General features: G+C 44.2%; 1 protein-coding gene across 1 annotated transcript in view; it reads right to left on the bottom strand.

Annotated features, from left to right (window-relative positions):
* Oga (O-GlcNAcase) overlaps positions 1 to 12,271 on the bottom strand; it is a 39,974-nt gene extending 27,703 nt beyond the window's left edge. Inside the window, exons 1-5 of the mRNA XM_075974258.1 lie at positions 11,830 to 12,271; positions 5,929 to 5,980; positions 5,327 to 5,424; positions 4,148 to 4,278; positions 2,641 to 2,812 (exon numbers count right to left, since the gene is read on the bottom strand). Coding sequence (XP_075830373.1) covers positions 2,641 to 2,812; positions 4,148 to 4,278; positions 5,327 to 5,424; positions 5,929 to 5,980; positions 11,830 to 12,028 — 652 coding nt within the window. The 5' untranslated portion in view covers positions 12,029 to 12,271. The remainder of the gene's footprint in view (positions 1 to 2,640; positions 2,813 to 4,147; positions 4,279 to 5,326; positions 5,425 to 5,928; positions 5,981 to 11,829) is intronic.
* Positions 12,272 to 12,640: the final 369 nt, after the last annotated feature.

A 12,640-nucleotide genomic window follows, 5' to 3' on the forward strand; every position in this document is an offset into this window, starting at 1 on the left:
AAACAAACAACAACAAAAATCTCAAGGGTCTCCCTATGTACCACAGATTAACTCTTCATCAAGAGTCTTTATCTCAAAAACAAATCCTTGGAATTTTTAGTAGTAATAACAAGCAATCTTTATAATCCCAGTCTTTAGAACTGAATTTTATAAGCTTCTACATAAATCTTTTAAAAAAAATACTTAATCCTGCTGATGTAGGATTCCCCTCTGTATGCTATGAACACCATTGGCTATTAAAAAAAAACTGTCTTGGGCCTGGGCAGGGCAGAATAGAAGTAGGCGGGAAAACTAAATTGAATGCTGGGAGAGAGAGTAGGCAGAGTAGATGTGAGTTGTCAGCTAGAACCTTGCCAGTAGGCCATGAGGTTCGTGGTAAAATATAAAATAATGGAAATGGGTTAATTCTAGATGTAAGAGCTAGCTAGCAATACACATAAGCTGACTGGTCAAGCAGTGATTTAAATAACAGTTTCTGTGGGAGTCTGGGCGGCCTCCTACAACACCTGCATGGTGATATGTGCACATCACCCCCACTTTAGTCCCCAACTTGCTAGCCTGATGAGACCAAACCCAACACCCCCACTGGAAAAGAATTCTGACCAGTTACCCCTCACAACTAACATCTCTTTCTGAACAAGAAACAAAAGTGAGTCAGACAGTGGTGGCCCACACCTTTAGACCAGGCAGTGGTAGCAGCAGCTTGATCTCTGAGTCTGAGGACAGCCTGGACTACAGAAGCAAGTTCCAGCACAACCAGGGTTACACAGAGAAACTCTGTTTCGAAAAAAACCAAAACCAAACAAACAAACAAACGAAAAGGGAAAAAAAGGTGAACAAAGTTTACAGAGGTCAATTTTGAGAGGTGACTAAGGATGAAAACATTTTCAGCGGAAAACCAAGCAGCAGAGCAGGGACGCGTTCTATTCTGACTGCTAGAATAGAGCCAGAAGAGAGTGGGAGCAGTGAAACGGGGGCAGAAATGCATGGGCAGAAAAAGAGAACAAGCCGAAGGGAGTGAGACATGACTAAGTCAAAATCATGTAAATTTAAATTTTTTTCCAGTTTTCATTCCAATTATTCTATTCTCCTCCTTTAACCTGGAAATGTAATGGTTACACACTACCTCTCCCTTTTAAGGTCCCTTCTCCGTTCACCCGCTGACAGTTGTCTTCCTGCCACGACACCAGTGGACCCTAAGGCCCCTAAACCTGCCCCACTCTCCCCAGGGGACAGAGTACTCCTCAAACAGTTAACTCCTAGTCTCTCGAACCTCGATGGACAGGACTTCACACGGTAATCCTCAACACTCCATCGGCTGCCAAGCTCTTGGGACACCCATGCTGGTACCATCTCTCCTGGCTCAAGCAGGCGCCTACTCAAGACACTTGGTCTGCCCAGCAGACAGGACCTTCCGCCCTCCGGTTTTCCAGGATGCCACAATGATGGGCCTACCTGCTCCACATTCTGGCACACTCATCTTTAATGTTAACAATTCTTTTCCTAGACACCTGCCTTCTATGACAGTACATGGGATGCCTTTCCAGCCACACCTATTACTAAACGTGGACACCTAGCTCTCCCTTTCCCCATATCGCCCCTTGCCCACAGGAAGTAGCCAGATTTGAGTCTACGCCCTTTTTTTCAAAGAGAGCCTAAATGTTTGTCACTATTACCACTCCAATTTTCTGTCACCCCTATATCCAAAGAGTCTGGAATGTCAAGTTGGGAGCGTAGGCTCCAGCCCCTTGCATCTATCCCAGCCCCCAGGCCTGGTCTGGACTCCAAATCCCTGCAGGCCAGGTCCTGACCCCTCCCCAGGGTACTTAAATGAGCTCCCAAAAGAGGACACACCGTTTGTGCGGCGCCACCGAGAGCATAGAACTCCCATTAAACCTGGGTATTTCTTAATTTGGCTTGTTTTGATTTGGCTTGATTGGGAATTTGGCATGGGCAGAGAGCTCACGTTTCGGATATATTCCTAACAACTTCTAATACTAAAAAGTACATAACATCTCCAACCTACTTCTTTGGTACTATAAGGTCCTAAATTTTCCCTATATGACTTTGAAAAATGTCTTCTAAAAATGTGTTCCTTGACACAGAAAGACAATTATCACATGTACTCACTCATAGGTGGTTTTTAAACATAAAGCAAAGAAAACCAGCCTACAAACCACAATCCCAGAGACCTTAGACAACAATGCGGACACTGAGAGACTTACATAGATCTAATCTACATGGGAAGTAGAAAGTAAAAAAAGACAAGATCTCCTGAGTAAATTGGGAACATGGGGGCCTTGGAGGAGGATTGAAGTGGGGAAGGGAGAGGCAGGGAGGAGAGCAGAGAAAATGTACAGCTCAATAAATATCAATAAAAAATGTATTAAACATGTGTCCCTTTTATACATGATGGAAAATATGTAATACATTGATACTTTTTTTTTCTTTTTCTTTTGGTTTTTCAAGACAGTACTGGCTGTCGCTTTGTAGACCAGCTGGCCTCGAACTCACAGAGATCCACTAGCCACTGCCTCCTGAGTTCTGGGATTAAAGGTATTGAGCCACCACGCCTGGCTTACATAGATCCTTTTAACATATTCCAATACTAGTTAAATACTCAGTTCTTATATACAATACCTGTAGGACAGAAGAGGAACGTTTCCGGCTCTCCTAGGTACTGATAAATTTCATTTGTGATAGAAACTTGTGCATGTGCAAAAGAACTGAACACCTCTTTGTCTGCCGCGCACATATTATGGTCAATATCATCAAAAAGCAAAGCAAATGACCTGCACCCAAACTGAGACACCTTAGAAAAGAAAAAACACGATTATTAGTTCATCTCAGAGAAAAGTATTTTAAATATATACTTATGGTTATATCAAAGTCAAATATTTTCCTTGGAATGTCAAATATCTGATCTTTTTACATTTTAAGTGGTAGCAATTTCAAGTTAATATAGCTAGTGTTTTGGGACCCAACTTTCACTTGGGAATGAATCGAGTAAATGTTCAAACAATAGTTTTGTTTGCTTGGTTGTTTGTCTGGTTGCTGGAGAGATAGCCGTGGGTGCTGGAAAAACCGAACTCTTATATTTTTGGTTGTGAGCCTACCCTTTATTGGCTGAGCAATCTCTCTAGCCCTCAAACAGTTTATACAAGGCAACCTATCCTAGAAGATCCAAAAAATTCATAAAATTACAAAAGTATGAACAAGTATACTCAATCTATGAAATATTTAGGCCTTGATCTAGTCTTGGAAAGAACACTAATTCACCTGGAACTGGAGTTATAGATAATTGTGAGCTGCCATGTGGTGTTGGGAATTGAATCCGGGTCCTCTGAAAGAACAGCCAGTGTTCTTAACTGCTGAGCTATCTCTGTAGCGTCCCCTTTTTAAGAGAGGGTCTCACACTGGAGGCCAGGCTGGCCTCAAATTTTAGAATATAATGAATCGCCACACCCAGCTTTCTACCTTCAAAGTTTTACAAGCCATGTGATGCCACCAATACAAATCTTTTCTTAAAGAACAAAACATGCGGGGCTGGAGAGACGGCTCAGCGGTTAAGAGCATTGCGTGCTCTTCCAAAGGACCCGAGTTCGATTCCCAGCAACCACATGGTGGCTCACAACCATCTGTAATGAGGTCTGGTGTCCTCTTCTAGCAGGCATATATGCAAACAGAATATTGTATCCATAATAAATAAATAAATATTAAAAAAAAAGAACAAAACATGCAGCGGTGGCACATGCCTTTAATACCAGTACTCAGGAAGCAGAGGCATGGGGATCTATGGTATTCCAGTTAAGTTTTTTGACTGACAAATACTTCTCTACCCATAATTATGAAAGTAATAGCTACAGAAATAAAGTATCAATTTGATTTCCTTTTATTTTTAAAAGATTTATTTATGTGCTCTATCTGCATATACACCTTTATGCCAGAAGAGGACATCAGATCTCACTATAGATGGTTATGAACCACCATGTGGTCGCTGGGAATTGAACTCAGGACCTCTGGAGCCAGTGCTCTTAACCACTGAGCCATCTCTCCCACCAATATTTCCTTAATTAAGAAATTAAGAAATTAAGCAATTAAGAAAACCCCATTTCAATATTGAGTCAGTAAAATTAAAAAGAATTACCTGGTCTAATTTGCGTTTCAATGTTGATACTTCCTTGGGGTTAGAAAAGGTGATATCCAGGCCTGGGGAAATAGCGTAGATGAATTCTATCTCGTATTCTCGAGCAGCAGCGATGAGAGTCATAAGTTGCTCTAAAGAACAAAGTCTTGGTTTTAGAAAGCAACATAGGATGCTAAAACAAACTGTCCCTTCTAACTGAAGAAATTATCTCTTCCCATTTACAGTAAAGGTTCTTTAATGCTAAGCATTAAAATTTAAAAAGTATCATATTCATGGAAGGTATTTTGGTATACCCTGATAATCTCACAAAAGCACGCACTTTTATTTGAGCCCCCCCCCCCCCAAGACAGGGTTTCTCTGTAGTTTTGGTGCCTGTCATGGAACTCATTTCTGTAGAATAGGCTGGCCTAGAACTCGGAGATCTTCCTGCCTCTTCCTCCTGAGTGCATCACCGTCACCCAGCTATTTGAACCAATATTTTAAGAAGACCTTTTATTCTCATTTTCAAATAGTTTCTTAAACATTTGGTGTTAACAAAGTAGTGTGTGGACAGAGGACAGCTGCATCTGAGTCCTGAGACTCAAAACTCAAGTTGCCAGGTTTAATGGCAGGTACCCTTACACAGTGAACCATCTCACCAGCCTCGTCTTAAATCCCCTCAATTGTCAATTCTCTTACTGAATGCAACCCATTTCTATTTCTCCTAACATTTGAAAGGTTCAAATACTTTTTGGAGGGGGTTATCTGAGTAAATGAAATTCCTAGGCTAAATTTACACAGCTCCATCTATCTACTCGTCTGTCTGTCACAACGGTCACTTAGCTATCACACTACTCTGTCCCTCCATCACTGAGCTATCTCCGCTGCCCTATAAAATACAATGTTTAGTAAGAGTCTAGTACAACCTTAAAATTGTCCCCTCACTCACTATTTTGAACTCAATTGATCAGAATAAAAAACATCACCACCAGGCCAGCAAGATGGCTAAGGACGATACAAGTACTTGCCACACAGTCTGAAAGACAGAATTCAATCTCTGAAGCTTTCAGTTGGAAAGAGAAAAACTCCCTAACTCAAGGACCTGCCTGCACACGTGTTCAAGTTCAGGGGCAGGCATGTATGTACATAGACAGACACACAGACACAGACAGACACACAGACACACACACAAAAGATTACCAGCTTCTTCCACTGAATACATCTCTCGCCAAAACATCCTATGTTTGTAGTCATCTTTTGGAGCATACAAGTATGTATTTAATTCCCATTTCTGAAGCCTGAAGAGAAAGAAAATTACAGCTGCATAAATATGAAATATTAATAAACTATAAATCTCAATTACTATTTTTGATGTACCTCTATCTCATGACAAACCAGTAATATTCTACTGTTAAACTTTAATTATCAATGGAATTTTTTCTAATTTATTTAATTTTATGTGCATTGGTGGGAGGGTGTCAGATCCCCTTGGACTGGAGTTACAGTTAGTTATAAGCTGCCATATGGGTGCTGGGAATATGAGAATTAAAAACCCAGATCTTCTGGCAGAAGAGTCAGTGTTCTTAACCACTGAGCCATCTCTCCAGCCCTTAACTAATTAAATATCACAAAGTGCACCATCATACTAAGTATTGAACAAAAAGAGAACTCTGAATAAAGCAGACAAAGCCCCAACCTGTTCAGCTTCCCCAGACAGTTTGGAAAGGACTACAAGATAGCAACTCCTGCTATGACACCAGGCTCATCCAGCGAGAGTGCCTCCTGTGTCATACGAAACTTACCTTCTAAACAGTTCTTTTCTCTGTTCCATTACCCAAGGTCTTCCATAAAACCCTGGAATTAAAGAAAAATAAAACTACTCTCAGCTTTGAAAATAAGGTACAGCTTAAGAAAAAGGAGGTTACACACGTGGAATCCGTTTTCTACGAAATGTGTGGCCTCCTGGGTAAACAGCCTCATCTACCAGAGGCCCTAGGTCTGAGCCCCACGGATAAAACACAGCAGAATCTGAAAACTACACAATCAAACACTGTTTATCTATTCCTAAATTTCCAAATTTCCTCCTCTAACATTTACTGTGTGTAAGATTGGGTTTTATTTTTAGTGAGACACGATGTCTCACTATGGAGCCCTGGTTGGCCTAGTGATTGTACAAGCTGTCCTCATACTTGCAACAATGCTCTTCTTCTGGCGTCTAAGCACAGGAATTCCAGAGAGCATCATCACCATGCTAGCTTAGGAACCCAGACCTACCATCTTTTATTGCCAGCAAGAACTCTTCCTGCTGGCTGGGGATATAATTCAGTACTGGTTTAGTATTCATGAGAGTATACATTTCCAGTACCCACATAACAAAACACACACTCCCCCCCCCATACTGGAAATGACAGGAGTACCTTGATCATACTAGGCAAACACTCTCACAACTAGGGAGTACTGTGGGACAATAGTCTTTTATCCTGTTGCTTGTATTATTTTTAATAAAATGCTGATTGGCCAGTAGCCAGGCAGGAAGTATAGGCCTGGTCTACAGAGTGAGTGCCAGGACAGCGAAAGATACACAGAGAAACCTCGTCTCAAAAAACCAAAAATTAAAAATGAAAACAAAAGAAACAATTTAAAATAAAGTTACATAAAAATGGAAAATACAGAGTCTGAATACTGTATGTTATTGTGTTCTCTTTGAATTGTTTGCTGAGGAACAGCTGCTAAAAAAAAACATTTGATTATAAATGCTGCTGGACTGGTATGGGACCATGGTCTGTATTCTGATAATTATATTTTAAATAAATGCTGATTGGCCAGTAGCCAGGCAGGAAGTATAGGTGGGACAACCAAACAGGAAGTAGAGGCAGGTCAATGAGAACAGAATTCTGGGAAGGAGGAAGCCCATTCCTCTGCAGTCCTTGCCCAGCCACAGAAGCAGCAAGATGTGACTGCCTCACTGAAAAAGGGATGAGCCATGTAGCTAACATAGACAAGAAAAATGAGCTAATATACAAGAGTTAATAAAAAGCCTGACCTAATGGGCCAATCAATTTATAGTTAATGTAGACCTTTGTGTGATTTCTTTGGGACTTAAGGACTGCGGGAACCGGGCAGGACAGAAAACTCAGTCAATACTGGATTAATCCAACATATGTATTTTGAAAATACCCTGACTTCAAAAGGTATGTTACGCTGGGCAATGGTGGCGCACGCCTTTAATCCCAGCACTCAGGAGGCAGAGGCAGGCGGATTTCTGTGAGTTAGAGACCAGCCTGGTCTACAGAGCTAGTTCCAGGACAGGCTCCAAAGCCACAGAGAAACCCTGTCTCGAAAAACCAAAAAAAAAAAAAAAAAAAAAAAGGTATGTTACTTTGGAGAAGAGGTTTTGCTTTTGTTTCCACAGGAAATGAGAAGCTGTGGCTTCAATTTTGAGTTAAGAAAAATCAGGTTTGATCAAGGAAGACCCCCCTGAGAAATCTCCAGTAGGAATGAAAGGCCCAGATGTCTGAGTTCTGCATCCAGAACAGTTTCAAGATGATCAAGCTTCACAGGATACTCCAGTCAGGACTTGATCATAATTCTAAATTTCTTTAGGTCCCTGTAAGATTACCAGCGCCCCCAATCAGCAGGAAGTAGCCTGGAAAACCATGCCTGTATTCCCAAAATATGGATTATGGATGTTTGCCTTTGTTTAGAATGTTGGTTACAAGTTGTTACAGGTAACGGTCAGGAGAAAAGCTAAACAAGGATATGAGATTCAGAGTTCTTGTTTAAAAAGGGGGGGGTGTGTGGGGACAATGGTCTTTTATCATGTCACCTGTATTATTTTTAATAAAATGCTGATTGGCCAGTAGCCAGGCAGAAAGTAGAGGTGGGGCAATGAGAACAGGAGAATTCTGGGAAAAGGAAAGGGTCAGTCTGTAGTCATCACCCAGATGCAGAGTAAGCAAGATGAGACTGCCTCTCTGATATAAGGTACTGAGCCACATGGCTAACACAGACAATAATGAGTTAATGTAAGATGTAAGAAAGAGTTAATCAGAAGCCTGCTAATAGGCCAATCAGTTTATGATTAATGTAGACCTCTGTATGTTTCTTTGGGACTGAATGACTGTGGGACTTCAGTCAGCAAGGAACAAAAGCAGAGCAAACCAAACTCTTAACACTAGGAGGGAGACTAAGAGATGGGCATGGTGGCTCTGCCAGTGGTCCCAGCACAGAGGCAGAGGCAGAATTGGCCTAAGTTTGAAGCCAGTCTGAACTACACAGTTCCAGGCTAACCTAGGCTACAGTGAGACTCTGTCTCAAAACACTAAAAGGGAGTTCAATTAGTTCTAGAGGAGTGATTTTAAGAGTTACACAAGGCAATGAGATCAGAGAGTTAGAAGGTTAGAAGAAGGTATATACACACATGAACACACATAGACACACACTTTTTGCAATAGATCTTTAGCTTAGGCTGGTCTAGCTAGACCTTGTAGCCACCTCCCTACCTCAGTCATCTAAGTGCTGAAATTTCAGGTGTGAATCATCACACTTGGCTATGATCACCTTTTTTGAAAAGTTCGTACAACAAAAAAAGGAACTAATTAATTAATTAGTAACAGGCTATGATCACATTCACAAACCCAACAGCGGTGCTGACCTGAACAGTAAACTTTCAAACTCTCTTAATTTCAGAATCAAGTTGTGAAATGAAAAATTAGGAGGCAGGTGTGGTGGTGGTGGCGGCGCACACCTTTAATCCCAGCACTCAAGAGGCAGAGGCTGGAGGATGTCTGTGAGTTTGAGGCTAGTCTGGTCTACAGAGTTAGTTCCAGGGCAGTCAGAGCTTATAGAGAAACCCAGTGTCAAAAAATAAACAAAAGAAAAAGAAAAAAAAATAGATTAGTTAGGGATGTAAGTGACACCGTAGTGTTCACTGTAGGAAACAAACTTCTATACTGTTTTTCTAGTTACATCTATTTTGCATTTAATATTTAAACTGTAAATAATATGAAACAATGTCTAAAAAAAACTGACTAAGGGTAAAGCTGGCATTTGGAGCTCTCCAGCTCACTAGGAACACCACTAGACACCTCACAGCCAATCTAACCTTTCCCTCAACCAGTCCCAGCCTAATCATTAGCAAGAGATCAGGAAAACTCAGAAGCACCATGAAAGATGACCAAAGTAAGCACTGGGGACAGCTAGATGGCTCTGCGGATAAAGGCAGTTGCCAAGTCTGACAATCTTTGGGACCACAAGGCTTCCTGCAAACTGTCCTCTGACCTCCACATGCATGCTGTGTGGCCATCTCCCCTGCAAAACACAGTTTTAAAGTACTCCTCAGTGTTCACACAAGCATTCTCCCACAGGAACTCTAATCCTAGGCAGATATTCTGTACCCCAAAAAGAATGGCACAACAATCAATCACCATTAAACCCTAGCAGCACCTTCTATTGTAAACATCATGAGTGTTTTGCCTACATGCATCTGTGCACGTGTGTGGTGCCCTCAGAGGGAAAGAGAAGCAGGACTCCCTGGAGTTACAGACTAACTGGCATTAGAGTTGGTTCTGAGGAGCCATGTAAATGCAACTTAGGTCTTCTGGAAGAGTAAGAAGTGCTCTTTACTGCTGAGCCATCTCTCAAGCCCCTAATTTTAACAATTTAATCTTCAGCAACTCTTTCAGAGCCAGGTTTATGGTTTGGATTAATTGAACCACAAAGAGGACGTGTACTATTAACCCAAGAGTTAAAAACCACCAAGGTTTGTAGAGCAAGGAAGAACAACCACCCTGGTTATAACTACAGTATTTCCTACACTTCATAGAAAGCTGCCAACCAAGAAGCACTTAATACACTGGGACTGGTTCAGTGCTCATTTAAGAAAAATATGCACATGGGAATGACAGGAGGGAAAACAACTGAAGACAGCTTCATTTTAACATATTTAATACTATTCTAGGGAAACCAATTTAGACCACAGTATGCTATCTCCTCTCATTTTTGGTAACACACTGTCAGGCTCCCTGACATTCACTCCAGCATACCTCATTCATTTCACACTTCCACTTTTTGCTGCTGCTTAAACAGGGTCTTACTCTGTAACCCAGGCCAGCCTCAACCCCTCAACCCCTTCCCTCAGCCTACCAATGCAGATTACAGTCGTCAACAGGAACTGTTAGCTCTACCAGCCACCACCCTAGGACCTTTGAGGAGACAGAGCCCTCCAGTGTGATGCCCCGCGGTGGGGGAGCAATCAACCCCCAACAACAAACAGCAAAGAAATTTACACCTAAACTGGGCTGGTGGCCTGTAATCCCAGCAGGAGGGTCACAAGTTCAAGGTCACTCTGTGCTTCACAGAGATCCTGTCTGCAAACACGGAATTCCTGCAGATTTTAACATTTTGTGTAACTTGTTTTAGACACACAATTTTGTTGCAAATAAAACTGCCAGGCCTTCCCTGTCTTTTAAGGAAAAAAAAATTCCACCGCAGTTTTTCTAAAATCTTTCTGCACTCTGGCAAATTCAGTATGTACAACAAAGCACTCACATTTTCATAAATACTGACTCCAGTAGGAACAGTACTCCTCCAAATTTTGTAAAATAATTTTGCTGAGCTGTCTCATGTCTTACTACTGCAGCTGCCAAGAATGTTCTCTCCCCGCAAATCATCTTCATCTAAAATACCGTAATGACCATCTTTTATCTTTCAAAATACATGGTGAGGAGACTGGGAAAAGCTGATGCTATCAACCAAGAATCCTACTTACAGCCCTTTTGGTTTGAGTGTTGGTTTTTATATTCTCCAGTAATAGGGAGGGGGGAGAAACTGGGAAACCTTGGGTTTGCCCCCCTCCCCCAAAAAAAGAAGACCCCCAGCTACGACGTAGTTAGGTTAGAACTAAGGTAATGTGCTTTCCTGAGTTCAGAATCTGCCGGTTCTTATTCAGAAATTGCAGTAAGATGATCTGGCAATCTTCCCTCACTACCAAAACGTCCCTCATGCCTTTCAACTGTGAATGAGAAGACAGCAACTATAAAAACCAAATCTTTTACTGAATTCTAACTCCACATCACAGATGTTCTCAGAATGGTATACTGAAATTTTCACACACGCGCACACACACAGAGCAGAATAAAGCAACTGGTAAACATAACACTTTTCTCGACTGCAGATGAGTCTTCAGGGGGAGAAGAAGCTTGCAAGGCTTGCAGAGCAGCAAAGAAATACCCTAAGCCAGGGTTTGTAGCACTAATGGCCCAACTGCGCTCCCCTTCACTCCCAAGCATACCTGTGTGGGCTGAATTCCCCACCCCCTGACAAGGATGAGGACCGGAGCGCTGCACAAATTTCCTCATTTCAAAGCAGACAACCCTGGGGACTAAGATCCCAAGGTACAAAGAAGTGAAACACAGAGCCGACAACAGGCTTCTTGCCCCCGCCTCCTCCTCCGTGGTCTGCCTGGCTCCAAGCCCAAGGAGGGTGGGGTCAGGCTCCTGAGTAGCCAGGAGAATGGGACGCTCAAGACTGGAGGAAAAGTGAGTCCCTCCCTCCGTCTCCCCTCGCCTCCCCCACACCCGCGTTAGCAAGGGCAAACCTGCGACCTGGGGGGTGGGGGTGGAGACCACATGAAGACCCACCAGCAGGCCTCTCCCGGGGGACCAAGTGCTGGGCACCGGGGCGGGGCTGGAGGGCGGACTCACCTTCCACCACGCCGCACAGGAACCTGCGGGTTCCTCCAGGCGCCCCGGCCCCGGCCGCCGCCCCGGCTCCGGATGCGTTGTCTTCTCCGGGGGCCGGAGCTGCAGGCGGCTCCAACGAAGCCCCCGAGGGGGCAGCAGGATTGGCGCTGCGCTCGCTCTCCCTCTCCTCCAGCGCCGCCTGGCTCTCCTTCTGCACCATCCTTCTGCCGCCGGCCGCCGCCACCGCCGCCGCAGCTCCTCTTCCGCCTTGGTCCGTTGGGCCACAGGCCCGGAGCCCTGCAAAGGGCCGCGGCTCCGAGCGCGCGCCTCCCGGGCTCCTTCCCCTCCCCCTCCGCCCTTCCCCCTTCCTCTCGGCGGGGGCCCGAGTGCCCGGATGAGAAGGGCGGCGGCACCGGCTAGAGCCCTTTGTCAGCCGCTGCCTCCGCCTGGGCTGGGGGCCGGGAGCCTAAGCGGAGGGCGAGAGCGCCGCTGCGTCTGCACGGGAGGAGGCCAGAGGCGCCTACTTCCGTCCTCAGCGTCCGGCGCCTTCCAAACAGCCTTAATTGTTCGGCTAGGAGCCCCGGGAGTCCCTAAGCTGCCACTGCCGCTGCCTCTGCCGCCCGCTTCCTGTTTATCCGCACTGCGCCTGCGCCACAGACCGGCTCAGACCGGTCCCTAACCCGGCTCCCCCGCCTTCTCTGGGATCAGCCCATTATGCTTTATTTGCTAGGGGGAAACAGAACAAAGGGCGCCGTGAAAACCGCGGAGGTGTGCGGCCGTGGAACGTACCACTTGGCTCGCCACCCTCCGGGATGAGGGTCGCACTCTGGGA

Source organism: Microtus pennsylvanicus, chromosome 5, assembly GCF_037038515.1.
Source record: "Microtus pennsylvanicus isolate mMicPen1 chromosome 5, mMicPen1.hap1, whole genome shotgun sequence".
Lineage (NCBI taxonomy): Eukaryota > Metazoa > Chordata > Mammalia > Rodentia > Cricetidae > Microtus > Microtus pennsylvanicus.